The 24,509-nt window shown below is 42.1% G+C and overlaps 1 protein-coding gene and 1 long non-coding RNA gene across 5 annotated transcripts; one reads left to right on the top strand and one right to left on the bottom strand.

The window, feature by feature from the left end:
* Positions 1-1,196: 1,196 nt before the first annotated feature.
* Positions 1,197-4,254, bottom strand: LOC128143573 (uncharacterized). The gene is made up of 3 exons (XR_008235800.1): positions 4,104-4,254; positions 3,251-3,770; positions 1,197-1,313 (listed from the first exon to the last, which is right to left on the bottom strand). It is a non-coding gene; the product is annotated as an uncharacterized LOC128143573 (long non-coding RNA).
* Position 4,255: 1 nt separating this feature from the next.
* NFYB (nuclear transcription factor Y subunit beta) lies at positions 4,256-23,970 on the top strand. Of its 4 annotated transcripts, none has more exons than XM_052790932.1 (7): positions 4,256-4,408; positions 13,988-14,081; positions 14,584-14,714; positions 16,560-16,757; positions 18,827-18,908; positions 21,991-22,070; positions 22,280-23,970. In XM_052790932.1, the coding sequence occupies exons 2-7, from the start codon at positions 13,988-13,990 to the stop codon at positions 22,310-22,312; spliced, it is 618 nt and encodes a 205-aa protein (XP_052646892.1). In that variant the 5' UTR covers positions 4,256-4,408; the 3' UTR covers positions 22,313-23,970. The 4 variants fall into 4 exon arrangements, with proteins under 4 accessions (XP_052646892.1, XP_052646889.1, XP_052646891.1 ...); XM_052790929.1 differs by having other exon boundaries at positions 4,282-4,436; XM_052790931.1 differs by lacking the exon at positions 4,256-4,408 and adding an exon at positions 5,796-5,819.
* Positions 23,971-24,509: the final 539 nt, after the last annotated feature.

Genomic DNA, 24,509 nt, shown 5'->3' with positions numbered 1-24,509 from the left:
CTTTGAAGTTCTTTGTTGCTCTTGTGGAATGTTTATACTTGATGTTTTAGACATGTTTTAACATATGCATTACCTGATTACAAGTCAGTTCTGCTCCAGGTACATTTCAAAGGGATTGCTGCTAGCCACATTTAACCCCACCTGGCTGAGATGAACTAGCACATCTAAACTTCAAATGGTATCTTTGGATCTACTTGCTTGACTACCTGTTCCACTGGTGAAAACAGTAAGTTGATTTTTCTTTTGTCTAAGGGAACAAGACTTAGGCATTCATGCACTGCCTATCTGTCTTAGGTCCCCCAATAACCTTTGAAATGTTGGCCAAGTTTAATCAAATTTACTTAGTGTAATATGTCTCAACATACTACATTTCTGTACGTCTTGTGAAAGAAAGGCAATTGAGCAGTGGCGAGGAAAAGGCTCAAAAATGAGTTCAACTCTTATTAGAGATTGCACACAGGAACTCAGTCTCAAGAAGCCTTCAGGAAATGGCTTCTCTTGTCATTTGTTACCTGTGGTACTCTTACCTCTCCAGTTCTAGTATCTAAGCCATTCACAGTTCAGCTCAAAGTAGGAAAGTAATATTGCTACCGATTCAGCTGATGGGGAATTGAGGCACAATATGATTAAAATTCAGACTTTCAAAGGTATTAATGCACCTCTCAATTGAAATCTGATGGCCTGCATTTACAGTAAATTGCCCAAGGTCATACAAGAAGCGGGCAGTAGACCTGGGAATTGAATCCAAGCTTGCACCTGGCTCTTTGGACCATACTTCCCCAAAGAGATGTAGTAATTTCAGAATCGCACTCTGCCCAGCCCCCTCTTTGGCTGGATACCAGTCTGCTGTGAATAAACACATCCTTTGGTACTCATGGTGTGGATGTCAAAGCTGGCTACTATTATAGCTCTGCCTCTCAGGCATGCTGTCACAGTACAGACCCTATACATGACTCCTTTTCAGAGCTGTGGGACCACACAGCATGAAGGCCACCTGAGCACCTAGATCCTTCCAAGTGTAGCAGAAATTCTACTGTTGAAGGGGCAATACTATCTAAAAGCAAGGTACACCTGGGTAGCTAAAGAATTTTTCAAAACAACCGAGAGCTGCTGATCCTTGGAAAAATAAAAATGTCCTGAACTTCAATTAATTCCATCTGATCTCATCCTACTGTGACTTGGTTAATTACCTGTAGATAATTTCTTCTGGATTTCCACATTCAATCTTTTTTCACATAGCATTGCCTGGCTCTGTAGCACCTTCCAAGTATCTTTTAATTAGGATTGTCTAATACAAGTAAGAATGCTCTAATCTACAAAAAAAGAGATAACGAACATTAGAAAGATCACTGTTAAGAATGAAAATAAATTCCTGAAACACCACGGAGTTCATAGTTTGACAACAGACCTATTTCCAGTCTGTTATACTCAGAATTTCACAGTAATGAGAACTCTGGAGAATGTCAGATGAATCCTCCACAACATCCATCCAGTGCTATTTCTACAAAAATTGTAATTTCTTATTTCAAACACATACTTTTCCAAATGACAGACTCTAGACCACAAGTAAGGCACATTTTGGAGCAGGCTGATATATCTGTTCTGGATTGAAGAAGCATACTTGCTCACCTTTGACAGCTTTCTTAGCTAACTAAGTAAAGTTCTACTAAGTAGAACAGAAGATAACTGAAGATTTTGATTTCCTTACTGAAAATTTCAGACACAAAATGACAACCTCACCAAATAGATCACAACCTCACAAAACTCTCTCTTACATCTTACTACAGTTAACTCCACCTGCTCTTGAACATTCTTCCCCTCTTTTTGTATAGACGGAGTTTGAGCTGATATAAAAAGAGAGTACAGAGATTGGGTGCAGATTATGAGGAACACATTGCAGACTGGAGAAATTATATGCGAACCTGGAGAATATAAAATCCAAATGACATGACGGGGAATTTGAGACTGTAACTGATAAGCAGCTACATAACAAAGCAACAAGCATTATACTAGATGATTTATCAAGGTTCACCAAGACACCCCTGATACTGTACAGAGGGGAGATGCAGATCAGACATGTTGAAATACACAATATTTTCAGGATCTACGGTATGAACAAAACACAGTGCTGCAAATACATGGAGCTTGAGAATGTACTTAGCATGTGGATAAAATAATAAACCAATTAAAGACTGCATGATAAACATGTGACAGAAATTGTTACTAATGGAGGAACACAAGATAAAATGTATGTAAAGGGGATGCTGGCTTGGATTCCCTGGTTTCAGTTGGCTGACAAGTTTAATGAGAGTGCTGTTCTGCCATCAGTAACAGTGAACACTGTTCCCACTATGCTATTCGAAACAAAAGCGTTGAGCAAAGTAAGTGGATAAGTAATTTTTCCATCAATACAACACTGATAAATCTCAGCAAAAGCACCCCAGGAGAAACAATTCACATTTTTGTTCCAAGTTTGAAAAATATGGAGTATAAAGGTTTGAGGGCCACAGTTTCAAGGAAAGATTCAAAATATCAACTAGCTACTCAAAAAAAAAGGCATTGTCTGCTCTGTGTCCTGAAGAACCTGCACACTGGTCAGCATTCATCCTTCTACTCACTTGTGAAATTCTGGGCTGAGATGACATAATCCACCCAAAGATCTTAAAACTGCACAGCAAGATGAATAGTGTATTGTCATGGTATTATAGTTAGTGAACACAAGCTATGAAATTGATAAAAGGGAAAATGCATTCCCTAAGGTCCCAAAGTTAGTGAATGTTCTTGCATTACATCTTCCAGGCATTTAAAAAAAAATAACTAATTACTGCTCACGGTAACCAGCAGGCAGAATCAAGCTGCCTATAGCATTTGCAGTAAAAACCTGAGGCCATGCAAAATTTGTCTCATTTGATGTTTCAGTTTAAACTCAAACCAATCCAAATACATGGACATTTTGAGTGAATCTGAATCTTTATCATGTATTGAAACATATGAAACTAATGTTGTGTGAAAGCGAGTGGAAATGTGTAAGGTTTATTGAGTTTTGCTTTGTTTAAATCCAAATGCCAGCAGAAAGCTAGGAGAGGAATGTGCTGTGTTTATCAGGTATTAACCAGAAGAGGAATGCTAGCAGAGGCCATTGTGAAACATGAGTTTCATACCAGTTGAGGTAAAATACTTAAGACCCTCAAGTAATGAAGAATGACTATAGGTTATTAAGAACTGCACGAAAAAAAATTATTCTTGTTACCTCCATTGTGGAGATTGCACATACACACGTGTCGATGGCAGATGCGTGGAATGTCTTTGGCTGCCTTCACCTAGAGGAAAAATCCCTCTCTCCGATTCTAGTGAATGGCAGGATTGGTGGATTATGAAGTGTTTCATATAAATGCTTCATAAGAGAGGTTTATAAATCTCAGTGGAGAAGTCAGTCCAACTATCATCTTCACCTAGCAGCTCGTATTTCTTCAGAACAAAGCCTGAAAGTGGAAGGAAAATGTGCTCTTCAGGCCCTGTATCACCAGGGGGAAACGATCCTTTCAGGTTTGCAGCCAGATTTTATTTCTCTAGAGAGAAGGGGCAACACAGAACTGCAGATCCTCTCGCCCAAGGTTTTGTTCCACTAAAAGGCTGGTTGGGACCTAGGTCCCGTGGGCCATTCTCCTCCTTCGTTGATGTTCTCTTCTTCATCAGCCTCTTCTTTCTCAGTCTATGTGAGACCTAGGAAGTCACTGGGAGATGCAACGCCTTCTCCTCAACCGATGAGCCTAGACGCAGGCGAAGGGCAGCGTTGAAGAGAGCTGAGGAACCCCTCGACCCTCTATAAAAACGCTGCCTGCCCTCCTGACAGTAGACCCCTGCCGCCGAAGCGATCGGGGGGGAGGCCGGGGACAAGGCCAGCGGGACACAGCCGGGAAGGCCACCCTCTCCCCCGTTCCCCACCGCCCAGGGCTTCCTTTTCCACAGCCCCGGGGGAGAGCCGCGCCTGGTCAGCGACCCCACCACAAGACCGCCACCAGCCCTGCACCCCACGGGAGAGAGCCCTTTTGCCGGGCACAGCCAAAAGAACCTGCAGGCGCGCCCCAACTAGGCGGTTTTACCTCAGCCCAGCCGCGGGACCCCCTTCGCCCCACGGCGCAGGGGAGGGAAAGGCGGGCCCGGCAGCCCCCCAACCTCGGGCGCCTCCGTCCGTATAAAGGAGGCGGGCAGGGCCGGGGCGGCGGCGGCGGCGGGAGGGAGTGCGCTGAGGGGAAGAGCCGGCGCGCGTGGCGGGGAGGCGGCGCGGAGGGAGGGCAGCCCGGCTGCGGGAAGCGGGGCTCCGCGCTGGGACTGGTTCCTTCGCAGCCATTTTCTGTCCAACCAAACAGCCGATTTGCGGAGGGAGCCAACCAGGGCCGCACTGGAGGTTTGTGCCTGGCTCCGGCCAATGATTGGTAACCGGTTCCACTGCAGGCTCGAATGAAATGTCCGTCTCCCTCCCCGGGCCCCGGCGCTGCCGCCGCGCCGCCGCCGCGGGGACCAGGAAGTGGGGGGCGGCAGCCCCCGGGCCCCGCTTACCGGCCGCTCGTCTCTTTGTGCGACCGGAGACGCGGGGGCCGCGCGGCCGGGGGGGAGCGGAGCGAGAGAGCGGGCGGGGAGGCGGCGGCGGGGGGTCTTGGCAGGGGTGCTGGGGCGGCTGCCCCCGCCGGTGTCCCCCTCTCTTTGCGGGGCCAGGCGCAAGGAGGTGCTTTCCCCCCCCCCGCCCCGGGCTCCGGCTCCATTTTGTGGCCTAGGCGGCGGCGGCGGCGGGGGGTGTGGGGGGGGTAGGAGGCGGGGACGGGAGCGCCGTTGCCCCGCAGCCGTGTCCGCCGCGGGCCGGGCCGCGGCCGCCGGTGCGCGGGCAGGCGGGGCCGCCGGCTCCCCTCGCCGCCCGCTGAGGTCGCGGCGGGGCGTACGACCTCCCCTGACCCGGGCCGGCCTGGCGGCTGCCGCGACCCCTCGGCGGCGACTTCCCTCCCGGCCCGGCGGGCGCGCTCGGTCTGCCCCAGGGCCCCCTCTTCCCGGCGGCGGCATGGCGGGCGGGGAGGTGGGGGGGGGGGGGGCGGCTTTGTGGCGGCCGCGCGTCGTCGTTCGTGGGCGGAGGGGGCTTCGCTCCCTTTTGTTTTTGCCCGGCCAGCGCCTCAGCCCGCCGAGCCCCCTTCCCTCGCCGCGGGAGCGAGGGGCCGGGGCCCCGCCGCGCTTCTGGCGGGCCCCCACCACGCCCACGGCCCCTCACCGGGCCGGGAGCCGGGCAGCGGGGCGAGAGCGGCCCGGCCTCCCCGCTGCCGCCGCCGTTGTTGTCGAGACCGAAATTTCCTTGAAGGTCTCTCGGCCCGCCTTTTGCAGGGATAAGGAGTGTAGGGCGAGGCCCCGGGATGCGGTGAGAGGAGCCGGGTGACGGCGCGGGCAGCCTGGTGCGGGTACGGCATTTCGGGGAGAGAATAACGGGCAGTGGTCTGCAGGAGGGCCTTCCCCCCCTCCACGGGCACGGGAGGCTGCTGCCTTCTGCCAGAAGTCACAGCCGAGGTGGTTAACAATAAAGTTGCTGAATAACTGGGGGTGCGCTGTGTTGCTCAGTGTGAAAACGAGGGGACGCGATAGACAAGGTGTCTATGGGACAGGTGCAAGCCGGGTGCAGGGAAGACTTTGAGGCTGTTTGTGTCAATAGGAAGGTTCTCCCCCTCGTGCCCCTGCGCTGGCTGCTGTTGCATCATTGAAGGGCACGAAGTGAGGAAGTGAGATCGATCGGCTGGCACAGCCGAGCAGCATCGGTGGCTTGTCCCTAACACACATGGCAGGTAGGAGAGAGACGGGACTGCCGTCCTCAGTGTCTGCACACGCTGTTGTGTGTTCGGCGAGTGTTCTTGGGCATACCTGTGTGTGCCAGCCACTGCTCCATCCAGAAATTATGTAGTTGGCAATCCTGAAGAATATCGTGGAGGTTAGTCGCAGGCAATCATGCTGGAAAATAAAAAAAATCCATGTGTTCTAGTAATGTTTCTGCAGCTCTTTAAGAACACCAGTTAAAGAAACATTCCTAGGTCCTGCTGCAATCCTGCAGCAATAGAAAAACAGTCAACTTCTAGCTTTTACCAATTTCTTCAAGGCTTAACCAAAAATATTTTGTTCTGCAAAGAGTTGTCATGTAAAAGCTACCTGGTGTTCTTGGATTGCTTTTGGGAGGGCAAAATAATTGATGACCCAAACATTTCTAGGCAGTGAAGCATGTAGAAATCTGGATTTCAGCCCTTGAATGGGCTCTCTTACATGTAGTAAGCTTTGCCTGTCTCACTGACAGATGGAAGTTATTGTCAATTTAAAAAAAATAAAATTGCAGCTTTCTCAAAAGAAGCTCAGGCGAAGTAGTGAAAAGCAAAATGGAAGGAGCCGCTTTGGGCATTATTCACAGTCTTGGCTTTAATTGGCTTGCAGAAATGGAGAAACGGTGCGTATGCATAATCATTAGCATAGTGTTCCTAAACAATACGCTTGGTGATTACATTTTTTTTTTTAATTTACTTGTGTGGCGTGGCCTATGGCGTGATAGTTATAATGTTAAAGGAGGATCCATCTGTAATTCTCTGGGAGACCCAAGATGGTTTAATCTGAATCATTATTTATGAGGTCTGCATGAGTTGCTTGTACTCTGCATTGAGCGGGTGATTATATATGGTCTTCGCTGCTAGCATTTACAGCTATGAAATTATATTTGAAAGAAGTCAAGAATACTGGATGTTACTCTTTAGACTTTAATATTTGACAATTACAGCAGTTCAAAGGTTAATAGATAGCCTCTTGTTTGTGGTAATAATTACATGGAGGGAGGCAGTGTACAGAAATAGAATGAAAAAGATTGTTCAAGATACTGTGAAGATACGAAACAAATACTATGAAACTTTTCAAGTCAGATATCTTGTTTGTCAACATTTAAAAAGGGCTTGCAAGGCTCTTCCTTTAGTGCTTTCAAATGCAAATCTCTAATGTCGCTTCACCTTTAAAATTTTGCTTAGGAAGAAACTTGACTTTTCAGTACTGAGTTTTGCAATAGTACTTTAGAGAAACACGGTGTTTGGAAATTGATGTTTTACTGGCAGGATGCTTGTAAAAAGTGCAAAACATGACTCTATATATATGCATACTAAACAATGTGTAAACAATATCGGTAGACTAAAACGAAGTGTCAGCAAATTTGATAATTTTGACTGAAAATACTGGCCTGGTCTGAACTAGCTTTGTAAAACTTATTTGCCTTATTGCTTGAGAGGAATAAGCTTCTTGGCACACTTGAGGTACTACTGCAATGAAGGAAAAGCATAACCAACTTACAGATGTTATCAAACTTGAAAAAGGCAGGATTTGTGGACTGCAGCTTTAATAAACAGATAAGCTTAGTTTTTCACAACAAAAAATGCTAGAAAAGCATAAAAAACTTAATGTGGAAAGGCAATATGGGGCTTTCAGTCCGTGTTGCAGGAGGAAGGAGGTGCGGGTGCAGTCTGTTCAGCACCGCTGCCCTCTTCCAGCATCTGCAAAAGCAACAAAACTGCCTCCGTTCATCTCGGTTTTTTTCTCCTCCAGCTTCTCTCTTTTACTGCCAAAAAAGAGAAGGCATGGAAACTGAATTTCTCCTGCTTGCTCCATATCACTGATCCACTCCTGCTTGATGTAAAAATATATGCATTGTTAGTCCACCCATATATATTGCAGCTAACCATGCTTGTGAACAGTTAGGCAGCCTAGTAAGGAGCCACTGCATACTCTAGCACAGCTGGATCCCTGTGGAGGGGACTTGTGGCCAGTGACATCAGGGCTCCTAAGATGAGCCATAACGTTGATAATATGGTATGTGGAGGGGGAAGGTGAAAAGGCCCTATTTGGATTTCATAAGGGAAAGGTTTCTTCCCGGTGGTCCAAGGGAAGGAGCCTGGTACAGCCTAGATGCTAACGAGCCTTAGTGACGCTGTCAGGTCCTCTCAGCATCAGTCTGCTTTTCCTAATGTTATTCTGTTGTGGGGGAAAACACTAAATGTGAGAGATCAGAGGAGCCCAAGATGGAGAGACACAGTGCAGCATCTGTTTGTGTTCTAGGCACATGCTAAGGGGTTTTAGCTTTACATTTTTGTGGATCTGCTGGAATGATGGCCCGTGAGTGCATTTACCAGTCGGTGTTTCTTGATGCAGGAGACACTGCTTTGCTGCCACGTGAAAATTCAGTGGGAAATTAGGTTCTCCAGAAGTCATTGAAAAATAAAAGGAAATTAAAAATGTATTTTCAATTAAAAATTCTTTCTGTATTTCTGTTTAGGAGCAGCAGCTGCTGTTACTGCTTTACAGCTTTACATCTCTTGTGATAAGGTGTGGTGGCAAAATCAATCTACAATGACTGATGTGGTTCCTACCTACAGTTTTAGTTGTCATTTCTATCCTGCTTCTATGGCAGGGACAACTCTGTGTGGAAAGTGTACCAAGTGCTTCAGTTCATTGCGTATCATTTTCTGCTGTCCCTCTTGTAGGGTAGCAGTTTTGGGAGACAGAGTGGATAAATACCATGTGTAGTACTTAAATCGCAAGAGGCCTTTGGTTTCCCCTCAAGAGACCAGTTTTGCAAATCATTGCCAGATAAATTCCCCATTCTGAAGACAAAATCTTGTTTCTTTGATTCTATTTTTGCCTTTTATACTGATCTAAGTTTTAGACCCTCTCCTAGGTGCTAACAGGTCAGGGCTTGCATTCTTCTTTAGTTATCGTTTAGCTGAGCCACTGATACTGCTCTCTTAAGAGAGCTCTTAAGATTAAACAGGATGCAAGATTTACTTTGAGACACTGAGGTTTTATTAATTCAGTATAGATGTATTCTAGGAACAGCCTGAGTTGTGGGCAGCTGACAGGAGCATATATTTTTAAGCATCCTCCAGAAAACTTTCTGCCAGATGTCAGTGTAAACCTGTATGTTCATTCACTTCCATCTTATTACTGAATTTTCTTTGATGCCCTTGATCTGAAATGGTTCTCTTTTAATGTATTTCTCGGGTTAATTTCCCTGGATCTGTTGATTTGTATATTCCTAGTAATATTCTTTTTCATTAAAGAAAAAAAAACAAACAGAAAACCACCACCAGAAAACTTCGTGCTGCTGCTCTGTATTTAGATGCTTTTTGCAGTGTATCACTGAATGTTTGGGTTGAGTGTCCTGTACTGACTTGGGTTTCTCTCCCTCGTTGTTGTTAAAAATCAGATGGTGGCACGGTCACTTCAGAGGCTGACATGTCACTTCTGATATGCTTAGCTCTCAAGTCTTGATTCAGTCAATATGTGTATGCATGCATGGAGGAGCTTCAGTGTTTTCCTAGCACTAATGGCTAAGGATAATGTACAACATGCAGTAAGTGCTTCTTGAAGATGTGTGCAGTATGTGCTACTAGACCAGTGTGTTGGAAGCCCTCCTCCCTAGCCACACAGGTATAGAGGACACTGTAATGTATTAAAAGACATTGTAGTGTCTGCATGCTGAAACTGCCATGCAGATGGGATACGTAATCTCCAAATAGGTACTTTAAAGAAAGTTGTAACAGTTCCAGGGGCTAGAGCAAAATATGAGAGGAGGGTTCTCACCCATCTGAACGTTTTAGGATTAGTTCTCCCAGGATTCTGCCTGTTCATGAAATTTGGCATCTACTTCCATCCAAAGAAGTAGCTCTTCCTATGAAACGTACCGGCGTAAGAACTCTTGTCCTTTTAGTCTCCCAGTGACTCCAGTTACTGTATTTACTGTAGGCAGGGTGTTGTTTCTATGCTGCATTGGACTGCTGCCTTTTTAGAGTAACTTTGGGGACACTGAAAGTTTAGTTTGTTTTGTGTATTTGTTGTTTTGTTGGGGTTTTTTTTGTTTAAAGGGGGGGATTAATTATCAACAGTGTATTGAGAGCAGTCCTTTCTCGTTTTCTGAGCATTGTGTTGTATGTATTACAGAGCTTGTGCTGAGCTCACAATCAGATATGTGGTGATTGACTTAAGTTTTGAACATCTGAAATTAAAACCATAATACTTCAATGTCTAACCGTGTTCATTATGAGATGACTAGAATAGCAGTGGCCACGTTTTTCAGCAGGGTCATGTTTGTGTCATCCATCAGGCTCAAAGAAATACTAGTAGGGTGACTAGATGGTATATTAATTACAGTTGCTATATTCAGATGCCTAGATCTAGATTTGAGTTAAATGACAAATCTGACTGAAATTCTTCATCAGACTTACTTGGATTGAAGTAGTGTGTAGAGATGCTGCTCCTTTTCTCACGGTGAGGCCAGCCAAGCTGTGGGAGAGGCTCGCAGGGTGGCTGGGCAGGCTCTGTCCATGAAGGTCTTCAAGTTGTGGCTGGATAAAGCCCCCGGGCGACCTGCTCTGAGCTTGGAGCTGACCCTGCTTTGAGCAGGGGTTGGACTAGAGACCTCCTGAGGCCCCTTCCAACCTGAATTACCCTGTGATCCTGGATTAGGACCTGGTTATGCTAAGTGTTATGCAGAAGGTTGTTACGCTGTCTGTAATCCCCTGTCCCGAGGTTGTCCTGGCAGCTAAAAATCTTTCTTAAAGTAATACCCACAGAAGTAATTTCAGTTGATGCTAAGCTGTCAGTGCCTGTTTTCTTTATCTGAGACTGATCTGCCTTTTTCTTTTGCAAGCCTTTTCCTGTCAATTTTGCTAATTGCTATTTTAGATTCATCATGTTGATAAGCTTCCACTCAAATTCTCACTAATGGTGAAGTAATACATACTGTAAGTAGATATGGAAATATGCACACAGAAAAGAATAAAAGCAAAGATAGTACCTTGTGGATGCATTAGTCTAATATGGCCAAAACTGTCTACAGATGCAGCAGAGGTTTAAAAGAGATTCAAGCAGGAGTTGTCTTTTGAAGGTGAGCTGACCTAATGAAAGCAAGATGATTTCTTAAATAATATTGCTGGGTCTTGGCAATAAAGATTCAGATGGGGTAGGCTGCAGGACAGGTGAGCAGAAACCAGTGAATTATCACATCACTGCAGAAATGTGAAGAATATTGCAATCCTGGAAAAAGGAAAGTTTTAGAAGATATGTTTCAGAGAAGACTGAAAAAGGAGAGGGGAAGAAACATCAAGGCATTTAAAATAGTACTGGGGCTGAATAAACTTAATGTTTAAAGTTCGTGGAGACCCTAATTCTGAGTTAAATTCTAGTAGGGATCAGAGCGCCTAAACTGAGGACAAGACTGCCAGGAAATCCTAACTTAATTTTGGAGGTAGCTTTTGGGATTTACCAGACTGCAGAATGTCAATTGCTTCAAATTGCAGAAGGAAAAGAGAGACAACTCTCTTAACGATGGGTGATGTCGATTTTGGTGGTCTTGATGTGCAGGATTGTGATATCCTTGCATTGTCATTACAGTGAGCTGAGTAAGCAAACTGGAGACCCTTTGGAAAGTTGAAAAGCAAAGTTAAATCTCCCAACAAAGAGTCTGCAAAATGCAGACAAAGTGAATTTACATGAAAGTTGGCACATGGAAAGCTAATGCCTAAAATGCTACCCTTCCTTTGGGCAGAGCTGCTGTGTAAGAAGTGAAACTGTTTTACAAAAGCCCATCAAAAGGGACCAGAAGTGCTTTAAAAAAAGCAGTGTGTGTGTGTAGTATTCTGTACAATGAGGAAGAGGCGGAAGAGTGTTTTTTTTTCTCTTAAGCAGCTCCTAAGGCTACATCCAGCTGTTGTAGTATTGCCTTGAATGTGAGCAACGCTCGGGTTACTTGCGCATCTGTGGCCAAGCGTAGCACCGGACGTTGCCTAAAGGTTTGAAAGCAAACCCCAGCCCTGTGGCCACAGGCAAAGTGCAGATTAGAGAGAGGTTAAGTTGCTCATATTTCTGGGTAGGTATAAAAATAGCACAAGACTGCTTCTCCCTCCCTCTTCAGGCTAATGGTCTGTAAAGAAGCGAGCTGCATGGTCTCACCGGCAATGACCACGCAACCCTTTGGGACAGGACTTGTTTTCCAAGGACACCAGGGTACCTGCACAGCTGGTGTAGGTCGGTGACTGAATGGAGCCAGGTTCTGCCTCCCATGGGGCTGTCTGTGTAGCTTGTCAGTAAGGCTGGCTGCTCTCATCAGAAACAGCTGGGCTGGGGAGAGGGTAGGATGGGAAGTGCTGATCCAGAGAAGGAACAGTTTGAAGTGTAGAATGGGAATGGAAGAGCTGATTTTCTAGCAAACGGGTAGATAAGCAAATGTTAACAGAGTTGTTTGATGTTAAACACAGCCAAGAAAATTCAGGGCAAAGGTGAATCTGGTGCTGTGCATCTAAATGTGTTAAAAAATATCTTTGGATTTGTGTGCCTATGTTGAAAGAGTTTGCATGTGCTGGGAACCCCTGCTCCCTCCCTAATTTTTGCATTGTTTCCTCTCTCCAAAAGAAGCATTATTAAAGCACATGACTGCAAAAATACCACCCTACACGAGAAAAAGCATGGCAGCTCAATGTTCTGCAAAAAGCTTATTTTTAATACACTTTTTAAATGCAATTTTCAAGACACCTGCAGCTGGAAAAAAGTCAAGATTGTCCAAAAGTTTTTAAAAGCTGGAAACTTGAATTCAGACTTATATTTGGCACTGCTAAAATAGCCCCTTTGAAAGTGGAACTGTTGTCTGCTATGATTTTTTTTTTTTGTAGGTCTACGCTTTCTACTGAGCACCTGCTGACTGTTTAAGGAAATTAGTTATTCCTGTAAAAAGGCAAAATGTAATATGGTAACAGGTTACATGGGCCAAAGCATTTGCTGTTGCAAGAATGCACATATGTCTGTGTGTTGTGTATGGTGGCAAAACGTGGGTGCAGAAGGCAGCGATGTGTTCTGTTGCTGTTGTGGCAAGTCCTCACTAAAGAGATGTGAACCTCCAAGGGATGTAGGAGGCATCTTCGCCTCTTTCACCTCCGCAGAACGAGGAAGCATGATATGTGCGATGTCTCCGAGCGGTGAGACGGCAGGCTGCTGAGGAGCCTCTGGGGCACAGCCTCTGTTCGGAGCAGCACTGCGAGACCCCTTGGCTTGTTCACAAAGTTGATTTCCTAGCAAACGTTGAGAATTAGCAGCAAATGGCTGCTGATGATCTCAGTAGTTTTGCCCCGTTTGGAAGGGGGAAGGCAGGCATCTCCCAGACTCTTCCAGCTGAAACGTGGTTGTTGCTTCCCGGGACAAGGGTCCCCAGCCGGGGAGGGAAATGCTGGCTCTTCTGGCTTCCTTCTTTCTCCTGGCATTCAAATTGCCTATTAAACTGTGACCTCGTCTCTAAAGCCTCAAGGAGAAGACTTCTTGTTGGCCACCACGTCAGAACACTGTGAAGGGAGCACTGGAGGATGCCCAGAGGAGCGAGGCAGGGCAGGACCAGGGAAAGCGAAGGAAAACGGGACTCGGAAGGCAGCTGGGAGTGACTGGTGCCTCAGGGAGGATGAGGATGCGGATACAGAGCTGGTCCTGAGGTCTGGCTGAGAGAAGTTTGTTGGTGCGCTTGACAAAAGCTGTTTGGGCGGGGGCTAATGATGAGTGAAGGATGCACTCTGTGTAACAACTGTAGGTAAAGTCTTCAGTGAGCGTAGGTTTCGAGGGTTGTTCAGAGAAATAGATGCCTTGACCTGTTCTGGTCAGACTTTCATGGGAACAGCACAAGGTTGCTTTATATGTGCTGCATGAACCAAATGTTGCTGTGCACGGCCTGTGCCTCCAGCTGAATTTTTGGGGAAGCTTCACAAAACAGTTTCACTGTTTCCACTGTCAGTAAAGCTCAGTAACGAGAGAAGGAATACTGTTCTCAAATGACAAAATATTTATGCTTTGTATAAATTGGTCTCATAGTTCTAAGTTGATTAAAGTGCTGTTTGTCAGCCATAGCTGCACTTAATGGTGTAACAAACATACCTGAAAGGTTTCCTTCTTCTGGTTGTAGATGGATGGTGATAGCTCCACAACGGATGCTTCTCAGTTAGGAATTGCTGGAGATTACATTGGTGGCAGTCACTATGTGATACAGCCTCACGATGGTAAGAAACGTTACAGTAAATACTACTTCTGTGTGTGTGTGTGTATATATATATATTTCCTTCCAGTTCTTGTATAGTTCTCTGCTATCTTCTCTCAAGCTAAGAATTTGCAATTATTTGTATTCATAATGCCTCATCTGTATAAAGCATTTTTTCTGCAGTCTGAAGGTGGGGCTTGGCTTTTTCAATGTTGACACAGAGACCTTTGAGGTGATGATAAAAAAAAATTGATGTTCTAGGAAACAATTTGTATTTTGACATGACATTAAGAATGCTTGGTGTTCAGCAGCCACGTACATTTCTGCGCATAATGTGATAAAGATGGTATCGAACAACCATAAAAGTACCCTGGTGTCGCATCTATTTTTTTAATTATTTCTACAGTGTTAGTACACTGTGCTTTCAAAGGTCTTCATCCTTCAGTGTAAGATTTTAAACTGACTTAATTATTGCCTGCTGTCTATCAAATACAATTTCTGTTAATTTTTCTTTATTTCATTAGACACAGAGGACAGCATGAACGATCACGAAGATACAAATGGCTCAAAAGAGAGTTTTAGAGAACAAGATATATATCTTCCAATTGCAAATGTGGCAAGGATAATGAAAAATGCCATACCCCAAACAGGAAAGGTAATACCCTTGTCTGGTAAAGTGTGTTAATGAGTTTTATTCCTTCCTCTGAGTGAACTTGAGCTGGTAGAACAATATGTTTTTCCAAATGATCCTGGTTTATTGGAGAAAAGCCTTAGAAAAGAAAATAAAAAAGGAAAAAAAAAAAATCTGAGCAGGAGGCGATTGAGACCAAGTCCATTTTTCTTAGGTTTCTGAAAGCTTTTAGCAACTGCTGTAATTAGAGTATCCAGAACAGTGCTCTTCATAGGGCTTTCAGGGCTTTCTTCTTCCAAGATGTGTTCTCCGAAATTGTTGTAATGGGTCAGACTTGGTGACAGTCCCATATCAGTAAGAATTATTTTCTATGCAATTCTCTTACAAAATTTAATCTGCTTTTACTGAGGTGCATAAAATTTGGAATAAGTGAACCATTTTGGATGAAATAAAAATCCAGTCCTTATCCTGAAGGAAAGAGAATGGTTAGTCTTCCATCACCGGAATCTTTACATATCCAAATGCCAAAATGACCCAAGAAGTCTGCCTTATACCATGTAGCAGATAAGGCCCGATATTGAAAGATTTATTTTATTTCTTACTTCTAAGAATAGACTTTTTAATCCATTCTGCTGAGCTGGTGATTGTATAAGTGTCTGACTGTTCTACCTGTTTATCTAAAACCTTTGCAGGGCTCCTATTACTTGTTGTTCCTCTATTGTATTCCAATACAATTCCTGCCCCAGTAACATTTCCTCTAGCTAAAGCTGATTTCTTTTTTTCTTTTTTTTTTCTTTTTTTGAGATCACTCTAAATAGAACCAAGACATAATTTACTTGCATCTGCTTGTACTTTCATAGTGTTCAGGGCTTTCTGAAGATCTGGGTGTTACATTTATATCTTTGCTGTGAAAATTTCTTCACTAGTCCATATTGTCATAAATTTTTAGTGATCAAGATGAGATTTTTCTCAAGAATTTAGCATATGGGATGTTGAGCTATCTTGAAATATCAGGGACATGTTTGTGAAAAACTGCAAGGGAAGCTGCTGGCTGATGAGTACTTCTGAAAATCTCACCCTATGTATCTGAAAATACCAGAGGAACTAGTGAAGATTCTACATAGGGTTACTGCTTCTTTTTTTTTTTTAAATACAAACAGGTTCTTCTCATGTGAAGAATAAGAATCTTAATTATTATAATCTTTCAGTTGGCTCCTGTCAGCTTCCCAAATAATAATGAGTAATGCTTGCTGTTATTTTAAGTCAGGTAACTTACTTTTGTCCAGCTGAAAACCATAATGAAATTTACCTATTTCATTCTTGCCAGGGGCATAGGTTTCTTTGTTTGAATTCTCATTTGGAAAATTTACACCAGAATGAGAGAGGCTTGCTGCTAGGTGTATATTTTAGTCTGTGAACTGGTCAGGATAAAAATACTTGTTGCCAAATTTGTGGGAATGTACTACAGTGGGGTTGGAACTGCTGGGTCTATTAAAAGGAAGATGGAAGTGGGCTGTGACATTGTAATGAACAGGTTTAAAGAGAAGGTGTAGGTAAGCAAAGTAAGCAATATTGAGATGCATCTGTATGTAAAAGCTTGTACAGAACATAGTTATGACTGCAGAAGATCCTGGCAGTTTGCTGTGCTGCTTGAAATAGTAAAACTTAGATTAAAATCGTGTTGCAGCTGTGCTTACATAGAGCAGTGATGACATCCAGTGGTTCCTTCACATATGGGTGTTGCCTAAATGGCTATTATCATCAGGTTTTGGGATGTTTCCTTTATTATCTAGTGTATTCTTTGGTGGTTTGTTTTTTTTTTCATCCTGTGTCTTGATTAATCATTTTATGATACTTTTTCCTTACTAGATTGCTAAGGATGCAAAGGAATGTGTGCAAGAGTGTGTAAGTGAATTCATCAGCTTTATAACGTCAGAAGCAAGTGAGAGGTGTCACCAAGAGAAAAGAAAGACCATCAATGGAGAAGATATTCTCTTTGCCATGTCTACCTTAGGGTTTGATAGCTATGTTGAACCTTTGAAGTTATACCTCCAAAAATTCAGAGAGGTTGGTATCTACTTCAGTATTTCCTCATTTATTTAACCTGGTTGTGTTTATCCTTAGCTCCCCGTCATTGTAATTGTATAATGGATAACTTGCACAGTATCTCACAGCTATTGTCAGGGACTAATGTAATGTTTAAAAGCATTCCAGAGGATATAAAGAGGAAAAAAGAGTAAGTAAGCATTTTGATTAGACTTGCTGATTCAAAGTAGTTAAAGCTTTCAACTGAATAAATTCTCCAATATATTGCTGGTAGTAAATAACTCTGTTCTTTAAAGGTGCCTATTAAGAATACTTAATTCAATCTTTGGGTTCAATCAATAAAACTGTACTAGACTGCATCCTCTGAGGAACTAGCCTAATGCTTGTTGTTTGTCTGGGCTTCAGAACTGCAAAAGAAAAAGTTGTTTTTATCATGTCAGAATAATGATTCACATGGAAGCCTATCTGCTTCAATGTTTTTTTTTTTTTAATCTGTTTTTTTACCCTGTCTCTCAATTTGCTTTTGATGCACAGTACATGCTAGGTATGTGATCCAAGCATTTTAATTTATCCCTTCTGTAGCAGAAAGTAACTTTTTTTTCTGTTCAGTAGTTTAAACTTTTTGAAAAACAAGTTGCTTCTGCTTGGGTTTTTTGTTCTGGTCTGCCCCCCACCTCTCTGTCTGAAGACCAAAGAGACTTATGCTTGCTTGCTTCTTTAGTTTGGTGTTCTTTTACCTCAGAATACCAGATTTAACCAAACAAATCAAAGGTATTTTTATCCAGTGACTTCTCTTCCTCATAGTCCTGAATGAAGAAGTTGTTCAGGATTAAAGCAATCCTGGGAAAAAAACTCAAAACAATTTTTTTTGTTGTTGTTGTTTTGTTTGTTTGTTTTCCCTCTGTTGGTATGGCTACTGGGTTTTACTGGCATGAGTGAAGTGGGTATGTCTAAATTGGCAGTGCTGTAGATAGAGATGCTCTTCAGACTTTTTGTTCTGTAAACCTAAGATTTTAATTAATGGGGTCAGACTCGCTAATGATAGTTAATTTGCTGATAGCAGTTGAAGCTTTGCCTTCCCAGAAAGTCATTTGCTGTGATGAGTAACAGAAGGTGTAATCTAAAAGTTGAAGTACTGCTGTATGCTATTGTTTTCGAGTTCTGTGTAGCAGTTGCACATGCCATCAAACTGCTGTATGTGCTTTAATTAAAAATGCAAGTAGTGCCTAACTAGTTTTAGTACTTCCGGAGAAGTCTGAAGTGTGTCTATGCTACTTTCATTCTGAAGTGACCATTTTTGCAGATACATATGCTGTGGTAGCAGAGTAGTGGGATTGGGTTTTAACTGGAGGGATTGGATGGTTTTGCTCATCAGTTTTAAACCTCCATTCCAGCTAGTTCTGTCCTCAGGGTACTGTATATAGTGAAATATTTCTGTTTTGTAGCTTAGTATTTAGTCTACATCAAACAGTTGCAGAGAATACTTTTTACACCTATTTTATTTTCTTACATGTTCTTATGTAATAGTGTAGAGCATCAAACTTCATATTTGTAAAACTGCATGCAGATGACTGAGAGCCTTGGCTTTCTGTGCTGATATCCTTTCTGGCTGTAGTCCTTGATGCGGGAAAAGAAATCCAATATCTTGGTTTTAAATGTCAACTCTTAGCTGTATGATGATGGCACTTGTGTGTAGTTGGTAAGCAAATGTTGCACATTCTCGGTAGTTCTGAGATTCTGTGATTTCTTGTAAATACTCTTAACTGCTGCTTCTGGATTACTGCAGATCTTTGACTTTTTGCAGAAGGTGAAAGCCTTTCTTAGAATTACACAATCCTAGTTTGCAGACTTTCTGTTTCTAAGGAGTACAGCTAAGATGAAAACCATCCTTCACATATTCTTGTACTTTGCATGTTCTTAAATCCCATAGAGTTTTACAGGTCTTGGATTTCAAACTTCAGATGCTGCACGGTGACTCTTCTGCAAGTTCTAAACCTTGGCTAGAGCTCATGGGTCTTGAAACAATCTCATACCAACTGTACTCTAACAGAAATTCTTCCTTTTCTTTTTTTTTTTCTTTTCCTCTCCAGGCAATGAAAGGAGAAAAGGGAATTGGGGGAACAGTTACAACTGGAGATGGTCTAAGTGAGGAGCTCACAGAGGAAGCATTTAGTAAGTAATACTTTTTAATTTATTATATTATTACTATGGCTTTTCTAAAAATAGCACTTCCTTTAGACATCAGAATTCTTAACTTGAGGAATACATCTTGGACTGGCCATGTGTTATACCTGTGATCCTTAGAGATTCTCATTTGAAATGTCTGGAGGATAACCTCTGCTCAGATAAACTCCTCCCAGTCAGAATTTATGGTCAGAATGAAGTAATATAATGGTAAATGATAACACTCTAGTAATAGCTAATGTCAACTGTGGAAGATTTTTAAATGCATACATTAGTGCTAGTATTTTTCTCTACACTTAAACATAGATTGTAATGAAAGGTGCAAACTTTTTTCCTTACCCCCCCAGTAGCTATGTATTAGGCCACATTCGTTCTACTTGCAAGACTGTTGGGGAAAAAGTAAAATAAACTCGACTTGATGACTTGAGGAGCTCGTCTTTGAGAAATGAGCCAGAGAAGAACATCATCTTCATATAATTCTGAAGCGCTTAATATTTCTTACATTCAAAAAAATGCACAGATTGGCAACTAAAAGGTGTAGGGCAAGCAGCAGTGTATGCATTCACTGTAGTTTTTCTTCCTTATACTGTGAATTAAAGGCTGACAGTTGTTGGGCCTTCGTGTTGGTTTTGTTAATGCTGGATTCTTGCATGTAGTCTTCACCTCAGCTTTTAAATATTATGGGCTGGTAATCTTGAAGCTGATAAAAAAAGAATTAGGAGGCGCAGCTCTAGTCATATCTACTGACGAGATTTAGTTTTTCAAGTATCCGAGTCTTCTGTTTAAAATCACTGGTAAACTACTGAACTAGCAAAAATTCAAAGCCTGAGGACTGAAATGACCTATTCAGGGTCTGAAACACGCTTTGCTCCCAGTATGATGACTTTGGCTATATAGAACAGTACAGAGACTCTTTGGGTCTCTCCTAGCTTGGAAGATAAGCTCATAAAACTGGCTGGAAATTAAGCATCTAAACCTCAATATTGCAGGGGACTTATAGAAAGCTTTTTTTTTATATGACTATTTTAATTTTATAGTTAAAGATCAGGCAATGCAAATAGTAAACTTTTATCCATACTCACTCAAATGTAATAGCTCTGTTGGTTCAGAAGTAGCAAGACACTAGCACAACTATAGGCCCAACTTACTTACCTGGGGTATGTTGCTGATGGTTTCTAGATTGCAGCTGTTGGGAGTCTGTCCAGCTTGGAAGCTTGTCAAATCAATATATAGAAATTGTTCCAAAAGCTTTATTTTGTGTATATTCTGATTTGCATTTCAAGCCTGTAAACTGTAGCTCAGGAGTTGAGGGAGAATATATAGTTGGAAACTCCTGATTGTGTCTGCATCCAACACCTTGTTTTGTATGGGCAAAGAGTCAAATTCACAAAGGGTTTCTCCTCTGGATGCTCATGCTCTGCTTAGCCTGAGTACAATGCCTGCCAGAAAATGGAAACCAGAAAAAACAAATCCCTTTATCTCTGTGGATTCTCTGTCCCCTTCCCAAATTTGATACTGTCTCTGTTAAACAGCAGAAGGCTGAATATCTGCTCCTAGTCACTTGTTCAAGTATCTCAGGCTTGGGAGCCTCAGGCTGCTCGATGAAATAAGCCTTAATTTGCTGCGATTTGAAAAGAGCAACTTTGGAAGTGAATATTAAGTCTTGGCAGGATGCAAAGGAGATGTTGCAGTAGTAGAAGAAGGACGAAAAGATTTTTTCTGTAAAATAACTGATTGTGTCAAGTGCTGCAGGTATTTCTTTCCATAGGGGCAGCTATAGATCTAATCAGAATGATGGTCTTTCTGCAGGAGTAGCAGTTAATAGCTGTGCTGCTGTGGCATAACCCTTAGCTCTTTGTCTTAGCCTAATGCCAGGGCTGGGTCAGAGGCTTGGCATTAAAATGTGTTGGATGTGGAACATGCGATGAAAGGGCAATAAAATTTTGGACCTGCCAGAGCCACTTCTCACTATGATCTTAATGCATCTCTTAACTTGCAACTTAAGTATTTGAAAATTAGTAACATGAAGGTAGGGGGGGGGGAAACCAACCCAACCAAAAACCCAATTTAAAAACCCCCACGTGTCAGCTTTCAAATGACAGCTGTTAGGATTATACTGTGTTTTCAGAATTTTTTTTAATGGGTTATACATTTTATTTATACATAGTAACAGCCATACTTCAGAAACAAAAAAGCCCCATTGTTTGTCTCCTAGCAGAGACTGTTATGCTACAGTGACTTAACTTACAACTTAAGAGTTTGGCTGCTTTGCTTCCAAGTAGCAGTTGTAACATAGCTACTCTGAATGTCACAGAGCTCAACGTACATTATTGTAAAGGTTTATCTTAGAGCATCACTCCCTCTGTTTTCTCTCTAAATCTCAGAAGTACTTTTTACTCCACTCATTGGCCTCCTCTGTCCTCCATGAAATTCAGAGCTCTTGTGCGTACCCTGAACGGCGTGCTGAAGTCAATCAGTGTAATGTCAGGCTCTGGCAGTGCCTTTTTTTTGTCATTGACTGTCTCTGTTCATCTCTGCTGCCTTCCACGAGGCTTCCACATTATGGAGTCCCTGATGGATCCTGTTTTATAAAGCAGCACAACGATTTCATTGAGTTCCTCACACATGTGTACGCTCAAGTGCTAACCTTATGTCTAAACAACCAGAATTCTCCAGGTTTCTTGGGATATTGAATGCTGGAGATGGCTTTTTCAATGGTCAGGTTGGCAAACTCTGCTCCATTTGCCACGTACAGCTGTGTATGTTCTGCTTCAGATATGTACAGGGGAAGAACAAGGTGCCCTTTCTTTTAGATTATCTGATGCAAAATTAAGTTGAATTTTGTTTCTTAAGTGTTTCTTCTTAATGGGAATAAAATTGCTTACTTGTAACACTCAGTAACAAGTGTGTCTGTACGCAGTGTAGGATGGTAGCTGTCAGGAGAGGAATGGCTCTGGAGTCCTGGAGTGGACCACAATTAAAGGTTATTTAATGGTGACAGACCTGTCAAACGAGGCTCTTTGTATCCTGCAGTTCCTGTCTAACTTTCTTAAAATGCTCTTTCTTTCAGCTAACCAGTTGCCAGCAGGCTTAATAACTACAGATGGCCAACAGCAGAATGTTATGGTCTACACAACATCGTATCAACAGGTACTGTATCCCGTCCCTTACTCTCCCTTCTGCTGCTAAAATTCAAACGCTAATTCAGCTGCCCTGTTGTGAAAGATGAGAATGAATTTTATGTAGTCCTTTGGCGGTGGCTGTCGTGACATTCCAACACTGACAATTCAAGGCTGCTAGCTGCAGTGCAGTTTCAGAAAAGGTGCATTTGAATGTAACCTTGCATTTTCTTTCTCTAGATCTCTGGTGTTCAACAAATCCAGTTCTCATGATTTGAAGAAAACTTTGTATCTGGGAACACAAGACGGAAAAGCTGTGCAACTCTAATGAAGAGGCAGTTTTAATGACTGGTGAAGAGATTTATCTCTTTGTATATTAAATAGCTGTAATGTAGCTACCAGACGCTTGACTAATTGAGGTGTGAGTTCTGACTCAAATCTTTTTCATGATGATTTAAAAAAAAAATTGGATTTTAAAGGTATTAAAGTATTTTTGTTTTGTACAAGAGTTTGTTGCTCTGTATAACTCCTGTATGCATTGTATATTGCAATTTATTACTGTCAGAGATTTGTAGACAGTTTCTTATTTTCATATTGAATCATGTTACTTTTGTAATTCAGGTAAACAGCTGGGTTAATTCATGTTTACCCTTTGAATAAAATTGTAAGGGTAAAGTTCATTTTTGAATGCAAGTTGCCTTTATTATAAAGATTGAGTTGGTCTTGGTTATGTAACTTGTCTTGCATGACAACCTCAACTAACTTTACATGTCAGCATATTTATTGAAGTTTTGAAAGGGACTTTTTCCTCATGAAACTAGCAGCTCAAAAGAACTGCTACAACTGTTTTTTTTTTATGTAACTTCAGAATTAAAACTTAATCAAAAACAACCAGTGCTCTACTACATTTAGAGATTTACAGCTTATCAACAGTGTTGAAAACACTGACTGTGTGCGATGCAGGTCTTAATTTTTTTTTTTGGTTGCATTAACTCTCCTTAGACTTCCTTTGATATATATTTAAGGTAGTCTTTGTGCTACTGAAATAACTCTTCCTTTTTATGTATGGTTTTTAGAATCCAAAACTTAGAAATTCAAGGGTAGTGAGGGTGGGGGGGATTTTATAGTCCTTGTGGTAAAAGATCTCATTTTAACTTTTTACTGAAATGTTTTGAGGTTTCTTGTGAGACTGTGGGAACTCAAATGTGTTAGCAACTTTCTGTGTACAGGCTCTGTGTGTGTGTGTATGTGTGTGTGCGCGAGCGAGTGAAACTTGAACAAGTGATACAAATCTGAAATGGAAGACAGACTTCTAGTTTGCTGTCTCTTTCCTGGTTTTGCAATAAATTCTACCTAGGTAATGTAGTTCTGTATATTTAGTGAGCTGTTCTTAGTAACATTGCTGTTTCTTTAATAATCGGGTGGGTAATTTTGTTAGATGCAATGTCTTAGCCTGTTAGGATGGGGGTGGTGGTTTTAGTAATATATCTTATTCAGACTGAATTTTGGGACCTTTGATATTTTTACTGTTTGCAGTGGACTGAAATGTAATATAATAATTATCTTTCCACATACCTGTCATTAATTTAAGCAAACCACACCTTGAATCTGTTGCCATATAATTTCTTGCTAGTTTTGTCTTTAAAAAAAAAAAAAAAGTAACAATTTAATAGTGGGAAAATACCTTAAACTAAGATATCCCGGAAACCTGAAATAGCCAGTTCTTTGCTAAACAAAAATTTTATGTATGTGCAGATTTGAACAGTGTTTCTTACAAATCAACATCATGCTGGCAGAGCCTCTGGAGGTGATCCAGTGTATCTGGATGGATGTTCTGGGTTTTGTGGCAGTCTGTCATTCTTCAGCAGTTATGACTGAACAAATGGAGTTTTTCATTAAATGTAAAAATGAATAACACAATCCCTACACGAGCCCCTTCTGTTTGTATTCCATTTATTTCAGACCATCATACCCTGTTCTTGATGTTCCCAGATTCGCAATGGAAAAAGCTGTAGCCTCAGCTAAGGAGAAGCTAAGAGAGATTTGGCAGTTGGATGTGCAGAAAGGGGGCTGAGGTCATCCGTCACATTTGCTTGAAACTAGCTACGTTTTTCAGGCTGCCATCTCTTCTGTGAGTTTAGGTTCAAGTGTTTGGAGTTTGTGGTTTACACGCTGTCATGTGAGCAAAGGAGCTGATACTGCTTTGTTTTTCTTTTTCCTTCTCCTTGCCCTCACTCCAGGAATAGAACTGCAACCAACTTGCTCATTCACTTCCTGAAAATACACATGTAGAAGTAATAGTACAACACTTTGTTTGATCTCTGAAACCATTCACCTAATAAAGTTTGCAGGGTAATCTAGTGCTGGTGAAGCAAATGTGGTCTGAGAAAATACTTGCCTAATTTATATTAGCAGTAGCACAACCACTGTGGAGTCTTCATTTTTGTTTAACAACTGATATGTGTTTTCA

Source organism: Harpia harpyja, chromosome 6 (assembly GCF_026419915.1).
Source record: "Harpia harpyja isolate bHarHar1 chromosome 6, bHarHar1 primary haplotype, whole genome shotgun sequence".
In the NCBI taxonomy this organism is placed as follows: domain Eukaryota; kingdom Metazoa; phylum Chordata; class Aves; order Accipitriformes; family Accipitridae; genus Harpia; species Harpia harpyja.
This window is presented reverse-complemented; position numbering and strand designations above follow the sequence as displayed.